Source organism: Giraffa tippelskirchi, chromosome 8 (assembly GCF_054371585.1).
Source record: "Giraffa tippelskirchi isolate mGirTip1 chromosome 8, T2T-mGirTip1v1.2.pri, whole genome shotgun sequence".
Lineage (NCBI taxonomy): Eukaryota > Metazoa > Chordata > Mammalia > Artiodactyla > Giraffidae > Giraffa > Giraffa tippelskirchi.
This window is the reverse complement of record NC_137282.1, coordinates 62,805,688-62,832,416: the sequence shown is the minus strand read 5'-3', so window position 1 is coordinate 62,832,416 and position 26,729 is coordinate 62,805,688. Positions and strand designations below refer to the sequence as shown.

Here is a 26,729-nt window from a genome sequence, read left to right as displayed (position 1 = left end):
CCGGCCCTGGGGGCCAGCGGCCCAGCCTGCCGTCCCCACACCCGCCTCCTCTCTCTGTGTTCTTCAGTCTCATCACAGGAGACCTGGAGGTGGCATCACCCCACCGCATGACTCTCCCACCCCTCAGCCTGCCGCCAGCGGACGTGTGGGCTGTCTCCAGACTTCCGCTTGCCCAGTGGCCGCCCCGCTCCATGTGCTTCCGTGGGACTGAGGACGCACCCCAAGGTGCTGATGGCACTCCTCTCACCAGGCGCTGCCCAGGCGTCCTCCACGGCACCCAAGGGACCCTGCCACAGCATCCGCACAGCCCATTCTAGGCTGTGGAATGAAGACGCCAGAGGCTGTGTGGCTTATGGACAACAAGCATTTCTTTCTCACAGTTTCAGAAGCCGGGAGTCTGAGACCTGGCTGGCGGCAGGGTCTGCTGAAGGCCGGCTTCCAGGTCACTGGGTCTCTCTGAGGCGTGAGGGGGCACTCAGCTGTTTCATGTGCATCTCCTTCCTTCACTCAGCTGCTTGTTGAGTCCATGCTGAATGCCAGGTCCTGGGACGGCACTGTGGAGAAGGAAATGGCAACCCACTCCAGTATTCTTGCCTAGAGAATCCCAGGGACAGAGGAGCCTGGTGGGCTACCGTCTACGGGGTCACACAGAGTCAGACATGACTGAAGGGACTTAGCAGCAGCAGCGGGGACGGTGCTGGGGACACACTGGTGAAGAAAAGATGCAGAAATCAGGTTGCTGAAGCCGAGGTCCCTGTGCACATGTCCAGGGGACAGAGAAGTGACCAAAGACTGTGTAGGTTCTGTGATGCGTGGGGAGAGGCTGGGTGCTGCTCAAGGGGGTCAGCTGGGGTCTGGTGACCCAGGTGGTGGTTTTGTGGGCAAGGCGGCCTTGGGCCAAGACTTGACAGGAACCATCCGGATCGTGCGTGGAGGAAGCTGAGAGGGTGAGGAGAGAGCGGGGAAGAGGTCAGGCAGGGGTGGCAGGTCACAGGCAGGTCTGGGTGAGGGTGCCACCAGAGGGCTTGCAGTGAAAATGACCCCGGGCGGTGGCCTGAAGCCCAGATAGGCTGTAGGAAGGCGAGGGCCCCCAGCCTCCACAAAGACCATGCTGGGGCCGCGAGGCACCCTCACCTTGATTTCTTCCCCAGCGAGGTGAAAGGTCCTCTGCTGTCGATTCTGCACTTGTTTGCTGTTTTTAATTGAATCGTGGGCATTATTTTAAAATTCAGGATAGCTGCTCTTTGTCAGTTAAAGTTTCTCTCTCAATCTATGGCTTGTCTTTTCCTTTAAGGACTAAAATAGACACAAGAGTTTGAAATCTTGGCACAGCAAACTATCTTTTTCCTGGTGGTTTATGTGTTTGTATCTTAAAATAACTCTCTCTGGCAGTGCCTCTGACATAAAGCCCATTTGTCTGGTATTAACATCACCATAGCCGCTTTCTCGGGCCCAGACTAGCTGGTGTGCAAACCTCCTCCAACGAAAGCCATCCTGTTTCTTCATGTTTGACATGTTTTTCTTACAATAACTAGTTGTTTTAAACTTGTGTTCTGATAATTGATATATTTGAACATGATTCCACTCCTCCTTTTGTGTTTTAGTTACCGATGATCCTTTGGCTTTTCTTTTCCTAGTGTCACTACGGCATTGCTCCCACTTTCTCTTCCTATTTAACAAAGTGTAAGCTACAGCTTAACAAGATCTCCGCTCTCTCAGGACACTTCAGAGACGTACCTCGCTCCCTTCTTTAGTCCGCCGGGTCGGGGCCTCTCAAGAACCACTCCTGGTGTCTTCTGCCGAGTGCTGACTTTAAGAGAGAGCTTCTCCACTGAGAACCCAGGTAGGCGCAGGCCTCCCTCCAGCTCTGTTTTCCTGGGATCCTCTCCTGACCCAGGGACCCCAGCACCTGGGAGACATTGCTTTTTGGGGTTCTGTTGTTTGTTTTCCCTGGTCCACTCTTGCACTGAGGATGTTTCAAAATGCCTGTACAGTCAGAATTTCAAACATAATTATAATTTCTGTTTACATTCTTCGTTCCTCTAGTGTTCGGTCACTTAGTCATGTCTGACTCTTTGCGACCCCATGGACTGTAGCCCGCCAGGCTCCTCTGCCCATGGGGATTCTCCAGGCAAGAATAGTGGAGTGGGTTGCCATTTCTTTCTCCAGGGGATCTTCTTGACCCAGCATGGCACTATATTTTCACAAATTATTAGGGACAGATGAAATAGCAGAGGGATCAGCCCTCAGAGCCAGTCAGGCACTGAAGTCCTGGCCCTTGGAGAATGATCTGCCATCAGCTGACTGTAGGTTCTGGTTGGCATGGCCACAGGTAGGGGGCTCATACACCTTCACCTTCCTGCCCCTGCCTCTGTGAGCCCAGGCGTTTGCACGCAGATACTGATGTGGGTTTGTGTGCTCAAGCGTTTGTGTCGTGTCTATGGTGTATGTGTGGGTATGGAAGTCTGTGTATGTGTGTGTGGTGTGTCTCTGTGTGTGGCGTGTGCATGTGGTGTGGTGTCTGCATTTCTGTGTGGAGTGTGTGGCATGTCTATATGGCATGCGCCTTTGTGTGGTGTCTGTTGTGTTTATGTGTCTATGTGTGTGTGGTGTGTGCATGTGGTGCGGCGTCTGCATTTCTGTGTGGAGTGTGTGGCATGTCTATATGTGATATGTGTATTTGTGTGGTGTCTGTTGTGTGTTCATGTGTCTGTGTGTGTGTGGCATGTCTATATGTGATATGTGTCTGTGGGGTGTCTGTTGTGTGTTTGTCTATCTATGTGTGTGCAGTGTCTGTGTGTGTGTGTGCGCGCGCCGCAGCCCCGCTCTGCCCCCTCTGGTCGTGCGGGCGCCCTGGCACCGTCGGCAGCTGCCCTCACAGTCACTGAGCCCGCGCGCCGCGCCCCGCATCCGAGCCGCTAGGCCCCGCCCCCCAGTCTCGAGGCCGGAAGCGGAAGTGCCAACCGAGCGCTCACTTCCGGGCGGCGGCGGCGGCGGCGGCGGCGGCGGCGGCGGCTAGCCGTGAGGTGAGGCTGCGGCGAGTTGTGGCGCCCGGGCGGCAGTCGCGGTCCCCGCCTGCCGTCCCTTTCCCTGGCTCCGGCGGGTGCGAGCGCGGCCAGGCGGCGGTGCGGGCGGCCGGGGGGGCCCCCGGGGGCGGCTGAGTCCTGTCGAGAGGCTGGCGTCCGTGACGGGGCCGACGCCGCGCCAGGCCAGGAGGAGGGAGCCGGTGCGGACCTGAGCGCGCGGGCGGCGGCCTGGAGACCCGCGGCCGCCCCGGGCGCCCCGGCACGGGCGCAGCCCAGGGCCCGGAAAGGGGGCGAGGAGACACGGCGCCCCAGCCCAGGTCCGTGAGGGCGCCGGAGGCACTCGGGTCCCGCCCCTCAGGGTCTGCGGGGACTTGGGTGTTGCTCCGAGAGCGTTTGCAGAGGGAATGGGAGCGTCCTGGAGATCTGTGCACGGAAAACATGCGTGGAAACGGGCGGCTAACGGCAGATGTCCGCTCTCTCCTTTGCCGGACCCTCACCGAGCTCCCCGGCTCGGATGTTGGTGGAGCCGGCACGAAGGCAGGAGTGAGTTGTCCTGAGGAGAGCGTCGTTTGCCCGCTCACCTGTTTGCTAGGGCTGTTAAATAGTAAGACGTGGGATTTGAGACTCTACAGGTAGTGATTTTTGAGGGGACTCGTAGGGTGGGTGCTGAAACTTCCGCGAGGATGGTGAGATGTGTACTGGCCCTGTGCCTCCGCGTCCTCACCGGGACTTCCTGGCACAGCCGCCTCTCCAGGGAGTTAAGGGCCGGTGTGAAGGCTCTGGAAATGGGAAAGGGGACCTGTCTGGGGGAGAGAAGTGCCCTGGAGACTGACGTCTGATGTGAGTAATCTGGGTTCCTCCATATGCTAATATCTTGTGCCTGTAATTGCCCCTGCTCCACTATAAGGTAAAATTGACTTCTGAAAGTTTGTATTTCTTATCCAGGAGTTCATAATCCTAGTTCTGCTTTCAGGTTTATTGGGTTAATGATCTCAGATGCTCTCCTTATAGCTCTGCTGTGGACAGCTGACTGTTGGTGGAGGGGGTAAGTTTTGTCACTAACATTCTACCTTCCTAACACATCCCCTCTCCCCGTTCCCCATCTAGCTGTGGACACAGGATGCCTCTAGTATGACAGGTGCAGAGATCCTCCCTGCTTTGTAACCATGAAGGAGACTGACCGGGAGGCTGTCGCGACAGCGGTCCAGAGGGTTGCTGGAATGCTGCAGCGCCCGGACCAGCTGGACAAAGTGGAGCAATATCGCAGAAGAGAGGCCCGGAAGAAGGCCTCTGTGGAGGCGAGATTAAAGGTACGAGGTCAGAGTGGCCACCCGCAGCTGCTGCACTCCTCAGCGGGATAGGGCCTTTTATCTCGAGTTTCAAGTTCATTTAACAAAGTTATAACTTTGCCAAATTGGACATTATGAGGATGGGGAAGAAGGCAGACTTGAACATTACCTTGATTTAGCACATTTTTTCCAATAATATATTGCCAGTCAGTAGATTGAGAAACTAGACAGAGGGATGTTGAAAACACCAAAGGAACAACCCCTTGAAGCATCCAGAAGTGTCCATTTAGCTTTTTAAAAAACACTAGCAGAATAACGGCTTTTCTTATTTAGTAAACGCTCTTCCACAGAATGTGTCCAGAGAGCATTTTGTTTGGGTCCTTCTAGCACACGCTATAGTACACTGATTATGTACCAGGCATTCTGTTGGCCTTGTGGCAGGAAGAAAGAGAGCTCTACACATTTGTTAGTGTGTGTGAAAGTGAGGCAGAAAAGAAAGTCGGTCTTTTAGGATTTGGATTGGCTTTCAACTTAATTGGCTTTCAACTTAATTCACATGGAGAAATTGGGTTTTATTAAAACAATGCATGCCTGGTATAGTTATAGTTACGACCATGGCCTGCTGACTGGCAGCACAATGGTCTTGAGGATTTAAGAGAGTGCATTTGAGGAAGGTTAATTCTGGTACTGATATGGTAGTGCGGTTGCCTGTCCAGTTGAGAACGTTGGTGCCCAGGTAACGGCGGGTTTGACGCAACGTCATGTGGGCCATTGATGTGCAGCAGCAAAGCAGCCGAAGACCTGTTGGACTAACTTGAAGCCGTTTCGTATCAATTTAAAAAATAGTTTAGACCTGCTGCATGTTTATTCAGAACTTTAATCTCTTCTAGAAACTGATGGATTAACTAACAGTTGTGTGGTCTGTTGAAATCGTTAGTTATTTTTAAGCGCTACTTTCGACTCACGGGTGAAAGGTGTTCCTGACTTCCATTGTGCTGCGCTGTCTCTCCCTCCCTATTCCCATCCACCTGCTGCTGCTCCTTCATGCTCTCTCCCTTCTGACTGACTGTGCGGCTCCCTGGGCGGCACTTCACGGGGCCTCAGAGTGAGTGAATCTCAGATGCGCCAATCCTGCGTCTGGGGCCCGGCCATTCTGGGACGGAGTCTAGTTCTGGCTGAATGGCAGGAAAACCCTCTCCACTCAAGTTAATGACAAGTCCTGACTGTTTCTCCATTTAGATCAGGCATGTTAGGAAGCTGAGGACGCCTGTGAGATGGTGTGCAGAGTCCTAGGGGACCGTTGAAGGGGGGCCATGGGACCCAGGGCATTCCCACAGTGGAGTCTAGCATTTTCAGGCCAAGGGCTGCATGAGGAGTGTTGGGAGGTTTCTCAACAAGGCTTAACAGCGTTACTGTTGAGTTCATTGCCTGTTCTGTGTCACTGCAGCGCCTCTCCTGCTCTCTGAGCCTCCAGGTCCGGCCTGGCCCTGCTCACCCGGGTGTCTTCCCTAGGCTGCCATCCAGTCACAGTTGGACGGTGTGCGCACCGGCCTGAGCCAGCTCCATAACGCGCTCCATGACGTCAAGGACATCCAGCAGTCCCTGGCGGACGTCAGCAAGGACTGGAGGCAGAGCATCAACACCATCGAGAGCCTCAAGGACGTGAAGGACGCAGTCGTGCGGCACAGCCAGCTTGCCGCTGCCGTGGAGAACCTGAAGAACATCTTCTCAGGTAGCCGCCAGCGGACGTGTGTCCTCAGCCTGCTCGTGTTGCGGGGGGTTTCAGCTGTCCTGAGGCGGTGTGTCACCCGGAGTGGGTGAGAGATGTGGCTCGGCCTGCACCGTCAGGGTCTTGTTTGAACGTGGGTGGGTGGTCTGTTGAGTGGATGAGGGCGGGTGGAGTGTGGTTCTGAGTTTGTCGGGACCGAGGTGCGGAGCCGGACAGCTGAACAAGCGAGCCCAGGGAGGGGTCTGCGCGCTTCCCTCCGCTGTGGCGTGGCATGCGGGACCCTGCCAGGTGCAGGAGAGGTCCCTGAGCGAGCAGCTCCCAGACAGGAGGCCTGTGCACAGGCTGGGGGCGGGCACGCCCTGGAGACCCAGCCCCGATGGAGGTCGCGCCTGGAGGAGTCCTTGGGGCTGATGGGGTGGTGAGGGGGCGGTGGGGATGGGAGTGAGCCTTTCCAAATCCTGTCCTGGTACCTCGTTGGCATGAAGAGCGCTCCGTAGCCCAGTCGGGCCTCGTGCTCTGCCCCCGAGAGCTAGTCCCTCCCCAAGTCCCTCTGTCGGTGTCCCCCCTCCCCCCGCGCCTTTGTCAAGGCCATCGGCATGCCAGCCGGAAGCCTCGGGGTGGTCTGACCCCTGCCCTTCCCTCTTCTGGTGTCTGGTCTCCGCGTGTTCATGCTCATTGACCCCTGCGTGTAACCTGGTGCGGTTATTCCCCTCCGCCCACTGCCGTGAACCACGGCACGGGTGGCCCTGTTCCTCTGGACTCTCACGTGTCTGGTGGCAACAGTGCTGAGTAGCCGGCCATCCCTCTGTGCATTCTCATCTCCCTGGGACCTGATAACTAGAGCCGTGTTCCGGGGCCCTGCTCTGCCCCCCATAAGTGACCCAGCACCGCCAGCTGCGCTGGGCCCATGGCAGCAGCCCCTCCTGGTGACCTTTGGCAGCCTGGAATTGGACCGGTCCCCATGCCGGAATCTCCTTCATGACATTTAGAGCCTTGTTAGTTGATTTCCGTCTTATAATTTCTCGTCGATTGTCATTTTCTTCTGGTTTTGTAAAACAAACACCAGAAGACTAAAAAGTTACCTTTTGATCCACATGGCATTTGGATCCACATAACCCAAGTGACCAAAAAGCTACCAGTTCATCCATAGAGGTTGAAAATAACGTTCTTTTGATGAAAAGCGAGGCTGTGATGTAGACGTGGTTTTTGTTAGGAGCGTGTTTGTCTCCCTTCAGACTTTTATCATTGCCTGTAATTCTGCAGTATTATGAACAAAACCTGTTTGGGTTTTTTTTCCTACTCTTAAAAAATATAAAATATGCGCAATATAAAATCTATCATCTTGATCATTTTTAAGTGTACAGTTCTGTAGTATGAGGTACTTTCATATCGTTGTGAAGGCATCATCACAGTCCATCTCATGGACTGTCTTCACCCTGAAAACTGGAACTCTGCACAGAGCTGTGTGTAAATTATGTCTCAGTAAAACTGAAAGAAAGCACCTGAAAGTCGGCAGCCGTTAATGATAGCTCCCCACGGCCCCTCCCCAGCCCCTCACTGGTCATTTAGACTTCCTGTTTCTTAGTGCTTTGGGTTTGTGTTTCTCTCTCGGAATTGGCACCTCACCTGCTTACCCAGCTGGGTGCCTACGTTCGGGCACAGTGCGTTCTTCTAATCCCTTTTTTCCTGTGGAGTTGCTGATGGCACCCTCGCTTTAACTGTTCAGTATCGGAGTCTTCTCTTTCCCTCAGTTCCTCTGGGCACGGTTTGTCAGTTGTTAATCTTTTCAAAGAACTACCTTTGTTTGGTTTTCTTGATTTTTCTGTTTTGTGTTTCAATTTTCTGTTTATCTCTGCTCTAGTCTTATTTCATTTCTTTTGATAGCTTTAGGTTTAGCTTTCTTTCTTTTCAGTTCAGTTCAGTCACTCAGTTATGTCTGACTCTTTGTGACCCCATGGACTGCAGCATGCCAGGCCTCCCTATCCATCACCAACTCCCGGGGTTTACTCAAACTCATGTCCATCCGGTCAGTGATGCCATCCAACCATCTCATCCTCTGTCATCTTCTTCTCCTCCTATCTTCAATCTTTCCCAGCATCAGGGTCTTTTCCAGTAAGTTAGTTCTTTGCATCAGGTGGACAAAGTATTGGAATTTCAGCTTTAGCATCAGTCCTTCCAATGAATAGTCGAGACTGATTTCCTTTTGGTTTCACTGGTTGTATCTCCTTGCAGTCAAAGGGATTCTCGAGAGTCTTCTCCAACACTACAGTTCAAAAGCATCAGTTCTTCGGTGCTCAGCTTTCTTTATGGTCCAACTGTCACATACATACATGACTACTAGAAAAACCATAGCTTTGACTAGATGGACCTTTGTTGGCAAAGTAATGTCTCTGCTTTTTAATATGCTGTCTAGGTTGGTCATAGCTTTTCTTCCAAGGAGCAAGCGTCTTTTAATTTCATGGCTGCACTCACCATCTGCCTTGATTTTGGAGCCCAGAAAAATAAAATTTGTCACCGTTTCCGTTTCCCCGTCTATTTGCCGTGAAGTGATGGGACCAGACGCCATGAACTTAGTTTTTTTGAATGTTGAGTTTTAAGCCAGCTTTTTCACTCTCCTCTTTCATTTTCATCAAGAGGCTCTTTAGTTCTTCACTTTCTGCCATAAGGGTGGTGTCATTTGCATATCTGAGGTTATTGATATTTCTTCTGGCAATCTTGATTCCAGCTTGTGCTTCCTCCAGCCCAGTGTTTCTCATGATGTACTCTGCATATAAGTTAAATAAGCAGGGTGACAATATACAGCCTTGACGTACTCCTTTTCCTATTTGGAGCCAGTCTGTTGTTCCATGTCCAGTTCTAACTGTTGCTTCCTGACCTGCGTACAGGTTTCTCAAGAGACAGGTCAGATGGTCTGGTATTCCCATCTCTTTCAGAATTTTCCACAGTTTATTGTGATCTACACAATCAAAGGCTTTGGCATAGTCAATAAAGCAGAAATAGATGTTTTTCTGGAACTCTCTTGCTTTTTCAATGATCCAGCGGATGTTGGCAATTTGATCTCTGGTTCCTCTGCCTTTTCTAAAACCAGCTTGAACATCTGGAAGTTCATAGTTCATGTATTGCTGAAGCCTGGCTTGGAGAATTTTGAGCATTACTTTACTAGCGTGTGAGATAAGTGCAACTGTGCGGTAGTTTGAGCGTTCTTTGGCATTGCCTTTCTTCGGGATTGGAATGAACAATGACCTTTTCCAGTCCTGTGGCCACTGTTGAGTTTTCCAAATTTTGTGGCCTATTGAGTGCAGCACTTTCACAGCATCATCTTTCAGGATTTGAAATAGCTCAACTGGAGTTCCATCACCTCCACTAGCTTTGTTTGTAGTGATGCTGCCTAAGGCCTACTTGACTTCACACTCCAGGATGTCTGGCTCTAGTTGAGTTGAGTGATCACGCCATTGTGATTATCTGGGTCGCCAAGATCTTTTTTGTACAGTTGTTTTGTGTATTCTTGCCACCTCTTAATATCTGCTGCTTCTGTTAGGTCCATACCATTTCTGTCCTTTATTGTACCAGTCTTTGCACAAAATGTTCCCTTAATATCTAATTTTTTTGAAGAGATCTCTAGTCTTTCCCATTCTGTTGTTTTCCTCTACTTCTTTGCATTGATCGCTGAGGAAGGCTTTCTTTTCTCTCCTTGCTATTTTTTGGAACTCCAGGACTTTGAAAATTGTGTTGAATAATAGTGGTGAGAGAGGGCACCCTTGTCTTGTTCCTGATATTAGAGGAAATGCTTTCAGTTTTTCCACCTTTGAGAATGATGATTGCTGTGGGTTTGTCGTATGTGGCCTTAACTATGTTGAGGTAGGTTCCCTCTTTGCCCGCCTTCTGGAGAGTTTTTATCTTAAATGGGTTTTGAATTTTGTCAGAGGCTTTTTCTGCATCTATTGAGAGGATCATACGAATTTTATTTTTTAATTTGATAATATGGTGCATGACATTGATTGATTTGCATATATTAAAGAATCTTTGCATCCCGGAGATAACTCCCACTTGGTCATGGTGTATGATGCTCCTAATGCATTGTGGGATTCTGTTTGCTAGTATTTTGTTGAGGATGTTTGCATCTATATTTATCAGTGATATTGGTCTGTAATTTTTTTTGTTAAACTTTGGTTTTGGTATCAGGGTGATGGTGGCTTCATTGAATGAATTTGAAAGTGTTCCTCCCTCTGCAATTTTTTGGAAGGATTTGAGAAGGATGTGTGTTAGCTCTTCTCTAAATGTTTGCTAGAATTTGCCTGTGAGGCTGTCTGGTTTTGGACTTTTGTTTGTTGAAAGATTTTTAATTATAGTTTCAATTTCATCACTTATGATTGATCTGTTTATATTATCTACTTCTTGGCTCAGTCTTAGAAGGTTATACCTTTCTAAGAATTTGTTCACTTCTAGATTGTGTATTTTATTGACGTATAGTTATTCTTTCTCCAGTTGCTTTAGGTGTGAGGTTAGGTTGTTTGTTTAAGATTTTTCTTGATTCTTGAGGTCGGGTTGAATTACTACAAACTTCCCTCTTAGAACTGCTTTTGCTGCTTCCCTTAGGTTTGGGTTGTTGTGTTTTTGTCGTCATTTGTTTCTATGTATTTTTTAATTTCCTCAGTGATTTCTTAGTTATTTAGTAACATGTTGTTTAGCCACCATGTGTTTATGTTTTTTGCAATTTTTTTCTGTAATTTATTTCTAATCTCATAACCTTCTAGTCAGAAAAGATACTTGGTACTATTTCAGTTTTCTTAAATTTACCAGGGCTTGATCGTGACCCACCAGGTGGCACTAGTGGTAAACAACCCGCCTACCAATGCAGGAGACTTAAGTGATGTGGGTTTGACCCCTGGGTCGGGAAGATGCCCTGGAGGAGGGCATGGCAACCCATTCCAGTATTCTTACCTGGAGAATCCCGTGGACGGAGGACCCTGGCGGGCTGTGGGCCATAGGGTCACAAAGAGTAGACCTGAGTGCAGGGACTTGGCTGGCATGTGCGATCTGTCCTGGAGAGTGTTCTGTGCGTGCATGAGAGGAAAGCGTATGCTGCTGTCGGATGGAATGGCCTATAAATGTGAGATGTTTTGAGAGAATAAAAGAATAAAATGTGACACAGAGACGTGAAGTGAGCGAATGATGCTGGGAACGTGGTGGCGGTAAGCTTGCTTGGTGCAGGGTCACTGCAGGCTGTCGGGGGGAGGAAGCGTGGCCCCTGCGAGGCAGGGGTGCCCGCCTGCTCTCCTCCTCCTCCTCGGGCTCCCGCGTGTGCACTCGGCTCAGCTCAGGGGTGAAGCACAAGCCCTTGAGGCTCTGTTCACTCTTCTCTAGTGTTTTTTTCCTTTTTATCCTCATGACTGATAATTTCTTTTGTCCTGTCTTCAAGTTTGCTGATTCATTCTTCTGCTCACTCAAATCTGTTTTGAGAATCTGAAGTACATTTTTCATTCAGTTACACTTCTGTTCATGTTTGCCTGTAGTTCTCTGAGCATGTTGAAGAGCTCATCTTAGAGTCTTGTCTTGTCCACTGTCTAGTCCTTCTCAGGGATGGTTTCTGATTGGTTTTTTTTTCTTTGAATCTCTCTTGTCTCCTCCATCTTTGTTTGCCTTGTGATGTTGTTGAGCAGTGGACATTTGAATCTAATTAACACGTAGCTCTGGAAGTCAGATGTTCCTCTTTGCCGGGGTATGCTGATTTTATTTATTATTTTTGCTGTTTTGACTGTCGTAGGCTACGTCTCTGTTGAGGACCAGGCTGGCATGTAAACTTAAAGTCTTCTCAGGTCTTTCTGAGCATGTGCCTCTCCTGATCATTTGTAGTCAATTTCTACTCTTCTACTGTGCTTAGAGCTGAAATACTGTTCATGCCTTTGCCTGGAAGGGGTAAGCCTCCAGTAGCCTCCAGAGCTCCACAGTGTGTGGCCCCTCACCTGAGCCCTGTGGGTGTGCTGCTCGTCCAGTGGGGGGCGGATTCCTGGCTGCCCTTGCCCGCCGTCGGCCTGGCACCCCGTGCTGCCCCGCGTTGGTGTTTCACGGTGCCGTCTTTGCCTTCCCCCCAGTGCCCGAGATCGTGAGGGAGACGCAGGACCTCATAGAGCACGGGGAGCTGCTGCAGGCCCACCGGAAGCTGATGGACCTCGAGTGCTCCCGGGACGGGCTGATGTACGAGCAGTACCGCATGGACAGTGGGAACACGCGTGACATGACACTCATCCACAGCTACTTCGGGAGCACGCAGGGGCTGTCCGATGAGCTGGCCAAGCAGCTGTGGATGGTGCTGCAGAGGTCGCTGGTCACTGTGCGCCGTGACCCCACCTTGCTCGTCTCCGTCGTCAGGATCATCGAAAGGGAAGAGAAAATTGACCGGCGCATACTTGACCGGAAGAAGCAAACTGGCTTCATGCCTCCCGGGAGACCCAAAAGCTGGAAGGAGAAGATGTTCACCATCCTGGACAGAACAGTGACCACCAGGATCGAGGGCACGCAGGCGGACACCAGGGAGTCGGACAGGATGTGGCTCGTGCGCCATCTGGAGATCATACGGAAGTACGTGCTGGACGACCTCATCGTCGCCAAGAACCTACTGGCGCAGTGCTTCCCGCCGCACTATGAGATCTTCCGGAGCCTGCTGCGCACCTACCACCAGGCCCTGAGCATGCGCATGCAGGACCTCGCGGCGGAGGACCTGGAAGCGAACGAGATCGTCAGCCTGCTGACCTGGGTTTTGAACACTTACACCAGGTAACTCCCCCTTCACACCCAGCGTCTCCTGTTCCGTAGGCCGCTGGCAGTCTGCACAGCTGCTGGGTCCTCGGCCCAGGGCGGGCGCCTGGCACCCGCACACATTGCATCTGGCGGACGCGTCTCCTTCCTGGGCTGCCTGTGACCCGGGGTTGGGTCGTGCAAAGGCTCCTGTGCTTGGGGGGCTCCTGTGCCTGGACAGTGGTGAGCAGCTCAGCATCGCGTGTGCCCTTCGGGGACCCCAGGAGCAGGCGGTGTTGGCCGTCTCACCCAGAGGCTTCATGACCTGCACAGTCGAGGGGCTGCGGAAGGCCCCTCCGCTCTCGCTGGCTCTGAGAACCCGAGTCCGGTTTGTTCTCCCCGCGTGCTCTTCGGCCTTGAGGTTCTGTCTCTCCGTGACGGGGCGTGAGCCACTGTGTGCCCACGTTAGTTTGAGGTTGGACTTGGGGAACAGGCTGTGGTGGGTGTTCTCAGTCAGCTAGTGTGAGGGGGGCCCAGTGTAGCCCAGCCTGTCTTGTTGCCGATGTGTAGATATTGAACCTCTTATTTTAGTAGTAAGGTTTGGGGATTTTTTTTTTAACTTTTTTTAATTGATAAATTTTAATTTTATTAATTAAAATTTAGTTACTTCTAAATTAAATTAAAATTTAATTGCTTTTATTTGTTTCTTTGACTGTGCTGGGTCTTCGTTGTTGTGTGCGAGCTTTCTCCAGCTGCAGTGAGTGGGGCTCCTCTCTCGTTCTGGCGCACGGGCTTCTCATCGTGGCGCCTTCTGCTATCGCAGAGCACGGCATCGGGGTACGGGCTTCAGCAGTTGTGGCGTGCGGACTTAGGTGTTCCACGGTATGTGGCATCTTCCCAGATCAGGGATTGAACCAGTGTCCCCTACACTGCGAGGCAGATTTTAACCACCATGGAAGCCTGGTTTGGGGATTTCTTTGGTTTGTGTTTTGTTAGTTGTTTGGTAACTGCTTATAGTTAAGAATGTGTACATGTATGCATTTCAGTACAGGAAAACGTGAAGAGAAAGAAACCGTCTGTTGGTTATGGCTGACACACTTGCTGCCATTGGGCTGGGCTGGGGCCTCAGAGCTCCCTGTGTGCTGGCCACCCGCCAGAGCCGTTTCCAGCGCACAGGCCCTGTGGGTCACCCCCAAGGAAGGCCTCTCGCCGTCCCCTTTGCTCTGAGGCCTGGGGGGGCTGTGCCCAGGGTCCGTCGGCCAGCCGGTGGGGAGCAGGACTGGAATCTGGGGTCTGGGCCCCGGCGGTGCTCGACCCTCCAGACTGCGGAGTGTGCACTTGTGTGGCCCGCGTTGTTTCTCACTCAGCGCGGGTGAGCGCCGCTCTGTCAGCGGCGGTTCTGTGACAGCCTCCTGTTGCTCATCACGTTCTGTTGCGTTGGACTTTCTCAAGGGAAAAGTTGGGCTGTTTCCACACTAGAAACACGTTCATGCAGAACTAAGGCTCTTGAGGCAGAAATAGTCTAGACTGTAAATGGTCTTTGGGTGTTTGCAGAGTGTCATGAGGTACTTTTTCCACTTAGGAAGACCTGGGGTTCCTTACGGGTGTTGGATGCTGTTAATACCTAGGGTTGTCATTCTGGATCCGTGCTTAAGGAGTCATCAGAGCAGTCAGCCCTGGCCTTCTGGGAACCCAGCCTCATACCTCACTTTCATGTTTTTTGTGAAAAGCTCTTTCCCAGCGCTTGGTCCGCACTCCGGCCTCCTCCGCCCCACGGGTGCAGACGTCAGGTGGTCCCCGCTCTGGGCCCCATCCTCTCGCAGGAGTGTCAGGGTTAGCGCCCGTGCTGCACGTCTAAACCCAGGGCTCGTTCCCCGGCTCCCAGGGCCTCCTGCCTGCTGGGCCCTGCGCATCCCCAGGGGCCACAGGGGGGCAGACAGACCTCCCCTCCAGCCTCGGGGCAGATGGGGCAGTGGGAGGGGGCTGCCTTGCCCAGTCCCAGAGCTGAGCAAGCTCCAGCCCGGGAACAGCCCTGCTGAGGGGTTCCCGCCTGCCTGGTAGTCCCTCTGTCTGTCTTGTCCTCCTATCTCCCTGGTGGTCAGTCTGTCTGGCCCTCCCGCCTCCCTGGTGGTCCGTCTGTCCGTCTGGCCCTCCCGCCTCCCTGGTGGTCCTTCTGTCCATCTGGCCCTCCCGCCTCCGTGGTAGTCCGTCTGTCTGTCTTGTCCTTCTATCTCCCTGGTGGTCAGTCTGTCTGGCCCTCCCGCCTCCCTGGTGGTCCGTCTGTCCATCTGGCCCTCCCGCCTCCCTGGTGGTCCGTCTGTCCGTCTGGCCCTCCCGCCTCCCTGGTGGTCAGTCTGTCTGTCTCGCCCTCCTTTGCCGCAGCGTGGAGATGATGGGGAACGCGGAACTGGCCCCCGAGGTGGACGTGGCCCTCCTGGAGCCTTTGCTCTCTGCAGACGTGGTCTCCGCGCTGCTCGACACCTACATGTCCACTCTGACTGTGAGTCGCTGTTGGTCCCACACGGAGCCGGGGTGGAGAGCGGGTGGCCCCTTCTGGACCAGACCGAACCTCCTCTGCTGGAGGACAGACCCGCCCGTCCCCTGGGCTGAGACCAGCCGTCTGGACGCGCAGGGGACCTGCCCGCCTCCAGTGCTGAGCCGGGAGCAGGAGGGGCGGGCGGGCAGGGTCAGGGCGCCTCCCGAGCCCTCGGGGCCCAGGGTGAGGGGCAGCGGGCAGGCTGCTCTGCAGCTGCTCCCTCTGACACGGTGTGTCGACCCCACGGCCGGCTCTGTCCTCCCTGTGGCTCAGTCCAACATCATTGCCTGGCTGCGGAAAGCCCTGGAGACGGACAGGAAAGACTGGGTGAAGGAGACGGAGCCCGAGGCCGACCAGGATGGCTACTATCAGACAACGTTGCCTGCCATCGTGTTCCAGGTGCGTGGTTGCGGGCCTCAAGGGGCCTCTCTCTCTCTCTCTCTCTCTCTCTCTCTCTCTCTCTCTCTCTCTTTCTCTCTCTCTCTCTCTCTCTCTCACACACACACACACACACACACACACACACACACCAACCCCCGTGCGCCTCCAGGGGCCTCTCTCTCACATACACACACACCCCACACCACTCCCCACCCCCCGTGGGCCTTGAGGGGCCTCTCTCTCACACACACACATACACACACACACACGCCCCACACCACCCCACACCCCCCATGGGGCCTTTAGGGGCCTCTCACACACACACACACCACCCCCCACCCCCGTGGTGCCTCGAGGGGCTTCACACACACACACACATGCACTCACACAGACACACACACACCACCCCCCACCCCCCGTAGGGCCTCTAGGGGCCTTGCGCGCGCGCACACACACACAGACACACACACCACACACACAGAAACACACACACCACCCCCAACCCCCTGTGGGGCCTTGACGGGCTTCACACATACATAGTTGCATGCTAACCTCAGGGAGAGCCTTTTTCTCTCCACAGCTGGGGAGCCAGGGGTCAGGCTTGCCAAGTAGTTTTGCCCATGGTCGCAAAACCTTACGTCTTTTGTATTCCTAGTGGTTTTTGATTTCAAGCTATTGGGTTGGCCAAAAAGTTCTTTAACTTTTAAATAAAAGACACATTTTTCATTTTCACCAAGAACTTTATTAAACAAGGTATTCACTGTTCCGCTACCTTCTGCCATATATCCAGGCAACTTCATAATTCCATCTTCCCAAAAGTTTTTATCTTTTTGAGCAAAGAGCTGTTCCAGTTCCTTTTATAGTCTTGCAGAGAACTGAAATTGTTTCCATTAAAAGAATTTTATAAAGACTGAAATAAATGGAAATCTGAAGGTGCATTGTCTGGTGAACACAGCAGATAAATCAGAACTTCCCATCCAGGCTGTAATGCTTTTTGCCTGGTCATCAGAGAAACTTGCGGGTTTGTGTTATGCTGATGGAAGATTATGCATTTTCTGTTGACTAATTCCAGACGCTTTTCATCGAGTGCTGCTTTCAGTTGGTCTAATTGGGAGCAGTACTGGTTGGAATTGTTTGGTTTCCAGAAGGAGCTCATAATAGAAGACTCCCTTACAGCCCCACCATATACACAACATTGCCTTCTCTGGATGAGACCGGCCTTTGGTCTGGTTGGTGGTGGTTCGTTTCGCTTGCTGCTGGATCTCTTCTGTTGCATATTATTGGACAGGATCCACTTTTCACCATCTGTCACAATTTGTTTCAGCAATGAAACATTTTTGTTACGTAGTATGTGGATATATAGTCAAGAAGGTTTTTTTTATTTAAATTACATGGCACCCAAACATGGAAGTGATGAACATAACCAGTCTGGTGCAAATGATTTTCAGTGTTTAATTTGGATATTTTGAGTATGTCGACTGTCTCCCATGCGGTAGAACATTGATTGTTCGCAATTAATGTCTCGATATGATTGCTGTTAACTTCAGCTGATCTGCCCCACTGTGGAGCGAGAAATCTCCAGCACGAAACTTTGCAAACCGCTTTTGACATATTCGATCAGTCACAGCACCTTTGCCATATTCTGCACAAATCTTTTTGCCTTTCAGTTGTGTGTTTACCTCTTTTGAAATAGTAAAACACAATATGCCAAAAAAAATTACTTTTTTTCCTTCCATTTTCAATGTTAATGGCTTCACAAAAATTCAATTTTTAAAAAAGAAAAAATGCACGCTGCTATGAAGCTGGCTGGGTGCGGTCGAACAGAAGTGTTTTAAGTGAAGTTAAAGGCAACTAAGTGCTCCTAGAGCCGTCTGATGGAGAAAACCAGACATGTGTTCTGGCCGACCCAGTAATTCTGTGTTACGTGTCTGGTGCTTCCTGAGGTAACCAGGTAAGGTTCGTCTTCATAAACACTGCCTAGGCAAGTCTAATCTAATGGACTTTGGGGGAGTCCTGTGGATTTTTAGGGTAGTCATGCACTCTTACAGTCAGTCTGCTTTTTGACGCCTGCTGTGTCCTCGAGGGGGCTTGCCTGCCTCCTTCGGGCCTGTCCAGTCTCCTTTCAGAAGTGTTGCTGACCACGTTCGCGCGCTGTCCTGCTGAAACACGGAGCTGGGCCCTGGGTGGGCCATGGGCAGCCTTGTGGGCCCACCCACCCTTTTCTTATTTGGAGACTGATGTCCTGTGATGACAAGGGCAGGCTCTGCCTTCCGGCCCTCCCCCTCTTGTCCTCATCCGGCGCCGTCTCTCCAGGGTGCGTTCTCCCTGAGGAACCCGCAGTCCAGTGCCCGGTCCCCATCTCCCTGTCTTCCCGTGAGAACATGTTTTTCCCCTGGGGGAGGCCAGCCTGTCTGCAGGTAACCAGGAAATGGTTCACTGGGCTTGGTTTTTTTTTTTTTTTTCAACCTACTGAGAAAGTTTTGTGTGTTTGTTGAATTAGCTTTGTTATTTTTCAAGTCGCTTCATTTTTTTCTCTGAATTTGGATTGTCCTAACTACCAGTTAACTTCTGGGGGACTGATATGGGAAACTTGTATCCTCATGACTTTATATCAAAGTTCATAAGTTCTCCGATTTTTAGATGTTCGAGCAGAACCTTCAAGTTGCTGCTCAGATAAATGAAGATTTGAAAACAAAGGTACTAGTTTTGTGTCTTCAGCAAATGAATTCTTTCTTAAGTAGGTATGTATTCTTACCAGTGTGCTAATTGTAAAGTGTTTTTTTTTTTAATGAAAAGCTAAACTGTGTTGATCTTAGTCTGGCTAATATTAGAAAAGAATTTAAGGCTGGATTCATCATAGTCACCTTCTGTTATTTAGAACTCACACCCTGTCTTACTGTCTACCTTTTGAACGGGTGTACCCCCTGGGGTCCCGGGTGTGGTGTGGGGCCCTGAGCTGGGGCTGGAGCTCCTGCCCGGGTGCAGTGGGGGGCCTCCTTCAGTCTGCCTCCTGGTGTCCGATTTCCTGGGGGGCTGGGGAGGCTACCTTCCCTCAGAAAGAAGGAAGGTACTCAAAGACCAGTACCTCACAGGGATGCCCCCCACCTCTGAATTGTTCATGAAGGAGGTTTTCAGACATAGACAGAAGCAGAAAGACACAAGAGCTTTTTTGCCCACCGTCCAGATTCAAAGTTGTCCACTTAAAGCCACCCTGGGCCTCATCTCATTCCTCTCCCCCTGTTCTGCTGAGTACAGTTGACTTGTGAGCAAGAAGCGGGCCTTGTAGGGCGGACCCCCACTGCGGCTGCAGGTCCACAGAGCACCTCCCAGGCGGCCTCCCGCCTGTGGTCCCACGTCCGCAGCTTCAGGCAGCCTCGCCTCCCGTTGGGCAGCGGGCACGGTGACTGAAAAGATGCATGTGGCCGTGAACCTGTGCGGTTCAAACCCACGTTGTTCAGGGGTCAGCTGTGCTTAACTGCGGACGCCAGACCCTGTGGCGAGACTCGCCTGCTTCCCTGCCCTGACTTCCATGCCGTTGCCTCGCCCACGACAGCCACGATCGGCTGCTGGGTCCCCGTGGCTCCATGTTGCGTTCAGGTTCCCCACTGGTGTCGAACCTGCCTGTTCACATAGTTGTATATCCGGGCCGGGTCAGCGGATGGCCTGCCCCCGGGCCCCTGGCCCATGGAGACCACACACCCTCTTGTCAGTGCCCAGGGCTCTCCCACTGGGCCTCAAGCTGCCGTCCGCTCCGAACCATACACTGACTCTGAAGGCTGAGGCTCCTCTGTCTCCTCACTGCTGGGCCGGAACGCGGCAGGCGCGTGTCCTCGCACTCCTGCGCCGGTGGCTCAGGTGTGACAGCCCGGCCCTGCGTAGAGTCCCCGTCGGCCTCCATCCGTGAGAGTCGTGCCCTGAGTTGGCCTTCTTGTTGGGATTCTTCAGTGAGGCAGACTTTCTCCTCGTCAGCCTCAGCTGTATGGTTAACTGAGCCATGCTTTGGCCAGAACGGGGGAGCTCATGCTTAACTACTCCCCTGTAGTCTCCAGTTTGCAGTTTGCTCCTTCCTGAAGATCCTCTGAAAACATACACAGATACGCAGGGCATATCTGTTCTCCTTCTGCTGCTGTGTCTGTCTGAGAATCTCCAGAATACGTTCAGAAGTGAAGTGTGCGGCCGTCTCGGTTTCTGCTCCTTACATCTTAAAGTCTGATGTATTTTTGGTTTGATTTTTTGGGGGGAAGTTTCAGAAAAGGATGTTTTATCTAACATTTGATTGTGTTTCCAAGACTACTGTATGAGTTTCTAGGTGAGTTACATGTCAGATAAAATGATACTTTCCCAGTTACAAATGTTTCAGAATATTTGTATAATCAGAATATGGAGCCATATTTCAAGGCCTGATAGGAAATTTATAATAATATATTTTAATCGATGAACTACTGTTACTGTAGGTCGCCCCCCTCCGCAGCCCTTTACTCTGTGAGCCCCCGTTGAGGAGTCAGTGACGGGGCCGCGCAGGGCCACGCTGACCGCCCTGTGTCCGCAGGTACAAGGAGGAGGCGCAGCTGTACAGGGACGAGCACCTGCGGGACCGGCAGCGCCCGCCCTGCTACGTGCAGTACATGGTCGCCATCGTCAACAACTGCCAGACCTTCAAGTGAGCCGCGGCGGGCGGGCGGGCGGGGCGGGCCGGGCACGCAGCCGCCTCACGGCACCCTATCTCCTGCAGAGAATCCATAGTCAGTTTAAAAAGGAAGTATCTGAAGCACGAGGCGGAAGAAGGCGTGTCTCTGAGCCAGCCGAGCATGGATGGGGTTTTGGATGCCATTGCCAAAGAGGGCTGCGGCAGCCTGCTGGAGGAAGTCTTCCTGGACCTGGAGGTGGGCGCCCTCTACCCCGCCCCGCGCTGGGCCCTCCCGACACGCTTCACATAGACACACTTCCAGGAAGTGTCCCGTCGGTTTCGGGGTGGGAGCCGGTGGTGTTCGCCGGTGAGTTCTGGACTGAGCCACGCGCCGGCCTGCACGCTGTGCACAGTTGGCTCGGCTGTGAGCAGAGCACGGCGTGCAGTCAGGAGTGAAGCCCAGGCAGGTCACTTCAGAGGTGTGGTGTGTGATGAGCAGGTGAGTTTATTTAGCAGCATGGGAACGGCTCACATTACACCCGGATGGCAGGACCAGGATACACTGAGAAGCAGGGTCATGATGTCTTGGGTCCTGCAGGGAGGAGCTCCTGGGGTTATGTGCGGGGTATTCCATGATGTCTGTCTCAAAGATGGTTATAAAACAAACGAACTGTTTAAAAAGACAACATAATAGAGAAACAGACAAAGGACATGAATAATATTTCACAGGAAAGGGAGTAGTCTATGTCCTGAGTAGGAGACAGAATGTCCAGTCTCCTGATTTTCTAAGAAAAGTAGATTAAAACGGTGTTTGTGTTGCTTACCGGGACGGCACAGATTAAGAACATTTCTACCACAGAGTGATAGGGTGTGAGGAATGTATCCTCTGCAGCGCTGTGGATTGGTGTGGTCTGGGGGCAGTTGGTAAGTGTTGGAGGCAGCAATCATGAGGGTTGTAGTTTGCTACCTTTTGACTGAGCAGTTCTGGTTTTGGGAGTTTCACCTGCAGAAACATACAGATTCACTGCAGCCTTCTTTATAATTGAAAAATGAGACATTTTAAATGTTCATCAGAATTGAGTACATAAGTTACAGAGCATCCCCACAATAAATAGATGTAGTCAGTTCAGGTGAAACATTCACGCCAGATGCCTCCATCAGGTGTAGTGTAAGTCTCGTGTGGGAAAAGTGTGTGTGCAGGGTTTCTGCACACGTGTGGTGGTCCTGATCACATCAGGCAGGCGTGCAAAGGTAGACTCTTGGCACCTCGCTCCCCACGGTGGGCCGTCACGAGGGTGATTTCTGTGGTTTGTGCTTCCAGCAACATCTCAATGAACTGATGACAAAGAAGTGGCTGTTAGGGTCAAACGCTGTAGACATCATCTGTGTCACTGTGGAAGACTATTTCAATGATTTTGCCAGAATTAAGAAGCCGTATAGAAAGGTAAGGAGCATGGGGCCCCATGTGGTCTCAGTCATCAGGTGTCTCCTGTAGAATCTGGTGTCATTAGTTCTCAGGGTGAGAATTCAAAAGTGGTTTTGTGCCCCAAGCAGGTTGGAGACACTGGTGTCTGAAGGTGATGGGTGTGGAGGCGATGAGGCGTCCACCGTGCTGCCCACGGCCACACCGGCATGGCTGCAGTCCCAGAGCCCCGTGGTAGCGGGGCCTGCTCAGCAGGGACCGTGCCAAGAGAGGGTGGGTCCCCGGCCGCGGCTCTGACAAGAGGCCGGGGAGCGGCAGTGCCCGCTACACGTCTGTGCTCTGGGCCCGGCGGGCGGTGCTCAGCACAGGGCACACCGGTCCCTCCAGGCCCCGTGAGATGTCCCTGCGGCCCCATTCAGGGGTCAGGCAGCTGCTGGGGAGGCTCAGGGACAATCGTCAGGGCCTTGGGTGGCTTTTGCCATTGTTGCTTTAAAATCAGGGTTTCTGTTTCTGCCTACGGGAAGCGTGCGTGTTTTGATACAGGAAACTCAGGTGCAGACACTTAGAGGTGGGTCTCCAGGTCCTCTCAGGGTTCCATGGAAACGGTTGTTTCATTTGTGAACAGCGTCACCGTGTGGTTTCGTGTCTGGTTCTCGTGTCTTTGTATCTTCTTGTCTTGCTGCCCTGGCTGGGACCTGCAGGAGGGGGCATCTTTGCCTCATTTGAAAGTTTAAATTCTAACTCTGCCATCTGAGTGATGCGGGGAGGACCTGGTGTTTTGGTTTTCATTTTATTTTTTTATTTATGCTGCCCTGGGTCTTCCCTGTGGCTCGAGGGCTCTCGAGTGCAGACTCGGAAGTTGTATGTGTTCAGCTGCACCATGTGGGATCTTAGTTCCCCAACCAGGAATTTAACCCCGGGCCCCTGCGCTGGACCTCGAGGGGAGTCCCGACCCTGATGGTCCCTTCTCAGTGTCAGGAGCTTCTGGTGGTTAGAGGTGGGACCATTTCATTCAGTTTTGAATTTCTCGTTGCTTCTACAGATTTTGGTCCCACCTTTTATTTTTTTGAACCTTCTGTACTTTGATCTGACAGTGGTGTGTAACGTCCTCAGCCTGGGCTTGTGGCTCGCCCTCTCCTGTGGGATCGTCTGCTCTGCTGAGAGCCTGGCCTCACCCGGGTCTCTGAGCGGTTGGGCACCGCCTCACTTTGTCTTGTTTGGGGCCCTTGGCGTCCCCCTCACTTCAGTGCAGGGACGGAGCTTCCCGGCTTCCCTGGTAGAAGGGGCTTCTCGTGTCTCTTCTCGGGGCCCTGGTGTAGTGTGTCGTGTCAGCACTTTTGTGCTCAGGTCTTCACAGGTGACTGCCTGGGGTCTGTCTGTCACTGAGGGTGGGCTCCGGAGAGAACCACGGCCTTCTCCAGAATGTTCCCAGAGTCATACTGTCTGCAGAGACCAGTGTTGAGAGCCTTCTGTGCACAGGTGTGATGTGTGAGGGGCGCAGCAGGGGCCTGGCGGAAGCCCAGCCCTCCCACTAAGTCCACACTCCCCCCCCCACCCCCGAGCTGAGAAGCTCAGAAGTGTGTGCAGGCCCGGCAGGGCGAGGAGACCAGCCGCAGTGCCCCGGGGCGGCCCGTGAGCCCCTGAAGTGGTCTCAGTAAGGCAGGCCGAGCTGGCGCCTGCCACCTTGCCCCACAGGAAGCACTCTGCAGTGGATTTGTGCCCAGAATATGTCGGGCAAGGCTGTAGGCAGGCGCCCCTGTGGGCGCTTTATTCTAGGACGGGCGTGAGCCGCGGGGCACCCGGGTGGCACCAGCTTCTGGCTGCGGCCCCGTGGCTGCCGCGCCTGCTGTTCTCCCAGACGTGAAACACGGTGAACTTGCTGCCTTGCTAAATTGGAGTTTGTAAGAAAGCCTCAGAAGAGCTCAGTTGGTAGACACTGAAATCGTGTCACTGAGACGGGAAGCCACGCCGCCGCGTGCGAGGCTGACCGCGCCCCGTCCGCAGCGGATGATCGCCGAGGCGCACCGACGCGCGGTGCAGGAGTACCTGCGGGCCGTCATGCAGAAGCGCATCTCCTTCCGCGGCGCCGAGGAGCGCAAGGACGGCGCGGAGCGCATGGTGCGCGAGGCGGAGCAGCTGCGCTTCCTCTTCCGCAAGCTGGCATCCGTGAGTGCGCCGCGTCTCCCCTCCCTGGACCCGCCTGGCCTGGGGGCTGCGGGCCGGGCACTTACTGTCCCTGTCCGTCCGAGGGCCCGGGCTGCCCCCTGCCCCTTCCTGAGCCCTGTCTCTGGGGAGCGAGTCCTGAGGGGTTGCTGTGAAAGAGGGTGGCGCTGGGCAGCCGGGCGGAGCCCTGGGTGTGTGCGCTGCCCAGCACCGTGCTGTCTCGCAGGGCTTTGGAGAGGAGATGGACAGCTACTGCGACACCATTGTCGCCGTCGCAGAGGTTATTAAGCTCACGGACCCTTCTCTGCTCTACCTGGAGGTCTCGACTCTGGTCAGCAAGTACCCGGACATCAGGTACCAGCAGTCTCCCTGGAAGTCGCTGGGGAGGGGGCGGGTCCCAGGCGTGAGGTGGGAGCCCCCAAGGTGGGGGGAGTGTGGCAGCTCTGGGCTTCTGTGAGGACCCTGAGGCCTGCAGATGGTGATGTGGGCAGAGCGTGCTTCAGAGACGACCGTGACGTGCTCGAGTCACGGTGCCGGACGTCCCCACGCATGGTGTGTTGGGGGGAAGGTAGCCAAGCAGACTGGATGATCGTCCTGTGCTGTCTCCGGGCCCTCCTGCATGTTAGTGGGGGAGGGAGGGAGGGGGCTCCCCTGCGGCTGAACCCTGACGCCCTCTCGCCCCCAGGGACGACCACATCGGGGCGCTGCTGGCCATGCGTGGGGACGCCAGCCGGGACATGAAGCAGACCATCATCGAGACACTGGAGCAGGGCCCGGCCCAGGCCAGTCCCGATTATGTGCCCATCTTCAAGGATATCGTGGTTCCCAGCCTCAACGTGGCCAAGCTCCTCAAGTAGCTAGTATGACCCCGGCCTCAGGCAGCCCCGTGTCAGAGGGCACTCCCCACCCCACCCCCATCCCTGCCCTGTGTACGCACTTCCCAAACTGCTGCTCAGTAAAAACGCTGAACTGCTGTCAGGGACCGACAGCTTCCTGCCACCATCTCACTAGTGATGACCTTGCAGACCTGCCCAGGAGCCACTTTCAGGTTTCAGATGCCTGAGCTCAAGGTCAGGCCTCCCCAGGAGCAGACCTGCCACCAGGCGATGCAGTGCGGTGGCGTGGCGGGTAAACCCACAGCAGGTGGAAGGTGCTGGGAGCGCCGGCGAGTTACTCTTTTACACCAAGCGAGTGACAGACCCGCACGGAGGGAACAGGGGGCCCTGGGCGAAGTCTCGACTCCGACACTGCCTTGCTGGACACGTCTCTCAGCGGCCGCACTCCAAGGTGGCTGTGGGATGGCTCTGGCGTTCGCCCCTTCTCCTCCTTGCAGACAGGGTATGGGTGCTGGGCTGCTCTGACGGCCCCGCCCCCCCTCACCCGTCTAGAACCAGAGTGGACGCCATGCTGTTTCCCCCTCAGGAGAGCCAGAAAAGGCACGTGGAGGGCTCTCTTCTTGGAGGAGTTCCATAAAACCTTGGAGACGTGAGACGCGGTTCTCACTGCTGATCCTGGTGGGAGGGCTCTCTTCTTGGAGGAGTCACAGCCTAGATGTAGACGGGAGAGAGGTTTCTCACAGATGATCCTGGTGCAGAAGAGACATGGTCGTCTCCTAGGCTTCCTGCCAACTGCTGTCTGCTAGCACACGCGTCAGTCCAGTCCAGTTCCTGCTTGACCAGACTAAGTGTCTAGGATTCAGTCGTGCATGGTTTCTGAATTAATAAAGTTGAGTGTTAGCAGTCATTAGTTATTTCCCCTCATGATGATGAAAATACATGTGTTTTTCCACTTAGAGAATTTTCACGCTGAATTACTTCTTGAGTAAATACCCACGGTGACTGCAGATTGTGGTGGCTGACCCAAGTGACCTGCCCTGTGGTGGCCACCACACGCCTGCACTGTGGTAGGCCCTGAGCTGAATGCTAGACACCACCACGTTCCAAGAGCCAGGATGTCCTGGGTGGCGTGGTGGGGGCCATGGCGGAGGGCCGGTCCCAGTGGGTGGGTATGGTGTCCACACTAACGCCCAGGGAAGGCGCGTCTCCAGGTCACTCTGCAAGGCCAGCGGGCACCTTGCTCAGGTCCCATGTGCCCGTTGGAGGAAGTGGGTTCAGCGGTGGGCAGCCTGGGTCTCACCGTGGGAGCTGGCTTCACAGGCTCATCGAGTCTTGGTGGTAGTTGTAGAAACACTGCTGTTCAGTGGAAGCACGTCTTTCAAGTCAGGAAATTTCTAACTCGGTATTATTCAGCAGGTTTCCAAAACACCAGGGAGAAGGGACTCCTGACCCCATTTGCTTGTTGCACTGCCTGGCATGTTGTCCCCCTGCACCTGCGTCATATGATCCATGCTCCCCTAATGACACTGAGGCAGAGCCTGGAAGCGGGGGTGGGTTTCTTCCTACGCTAGGACATCAGTCCTAGGACATCAGTCAGGGCTGGTGGACAGCACGGGTGTCCAGCTGCCCTGAGGCCCTCCTGTGTGGGAAGAGGATGTGGGTCCCTAAGCAGACATGACTGTCCTGACAAGCTGATGCCCGGTGAAGACAGGGTTGTGGTGAGGCTTCTGCCAGCCCAGGACCACCAGAGGCTGCAGAGGCCGGAGGACTCACCTACGGGGCTCAAGGGGCGCAGCCCTGTCCTCCCCACCCTGATTGCCAACTCCAGCAATAAATGTTATGTTTCAGGGGATGGGGGGCAGCTGCAGGAAAAAGCTCCCTCCTTGCTGGAGACTATGCTTTCCATCAACATGGAAAGGGCTGCAAACTTAGTCCTCTTAGAATGTCTATGGCCTAGATTTTGACTTGCTAGTTTCATTTTTTT

At 53.4% G+C, this 26,729-nt stretch overlaps 1 protein-coding gene and 1 long non-coding RNA gene across 7 annotated transcripts; one reads left to right on the top strand and one right to left on the bottom strand.

Moving 5' to 3' along the window:
• Positions 1-346: 346 nt before the first annotated feature.
• LOC145518284 (uncharacterized) lies at positions 347-3,236 on the bottom strand. Its single transcript, XR_014062808.1, has 2 exons — positions 1,135-3,236; positions 347-554 (listed from the first exon to the last, which is right to left on the bottom strand). It is a non-coding gene; the product is annotated as an uncharacterized LOC145518284 (long non-coding RNA).
• EXOC3 (exocyst complex component 3) lies at positions 2,990-25,652 on the top strand. Of its 6 annotated transcripts, none has more exons than XR_014062804.1 (14): positions 2,990-3,026; positions 4,134-4,336; positions 5,828-6,047; positions 12,137-12,818; positions 15,162-15,279; positions 15,589-15,714; positions 18,337-18,437; positions 20,246-20,356; positions 20,429-20,579; positions 21,645-21,767; positions 23,751-23,912; positions 24,136-24,263; positions 24,595-25,196; positions 25,332-25,652. XR_014062804.1 is itself a non-coding variant. In XM_081522316.1 (13 exons), exons 2-13 carry the CDS (start codon positions 4,193-4,195, stop codon positions 24,764-24,766), a joined length of 2,238 nt encoding a protein of 745 aa, XP_081378442.1. In that variant the 5' UTR covers positions 2,990-3,026; positions 4,134-4,192; the 3' UTR covers positions 24,767-25,652. The 6 variants fall into 6 exon arrangements, 4 of the variants coding, with proteins under 4 accessions (XP_081378442.1, XP_081378441.1, XP_081378443.1 ...); XR_014062805.1 differs by having other exon boundaries at positions 2,990-3,343; XM_081522316.1 differs by having other exon boundaries at positions 24,595-25,652.
• Positions 25,653-26,729: the final 1,077 nt, after the last annotated feature.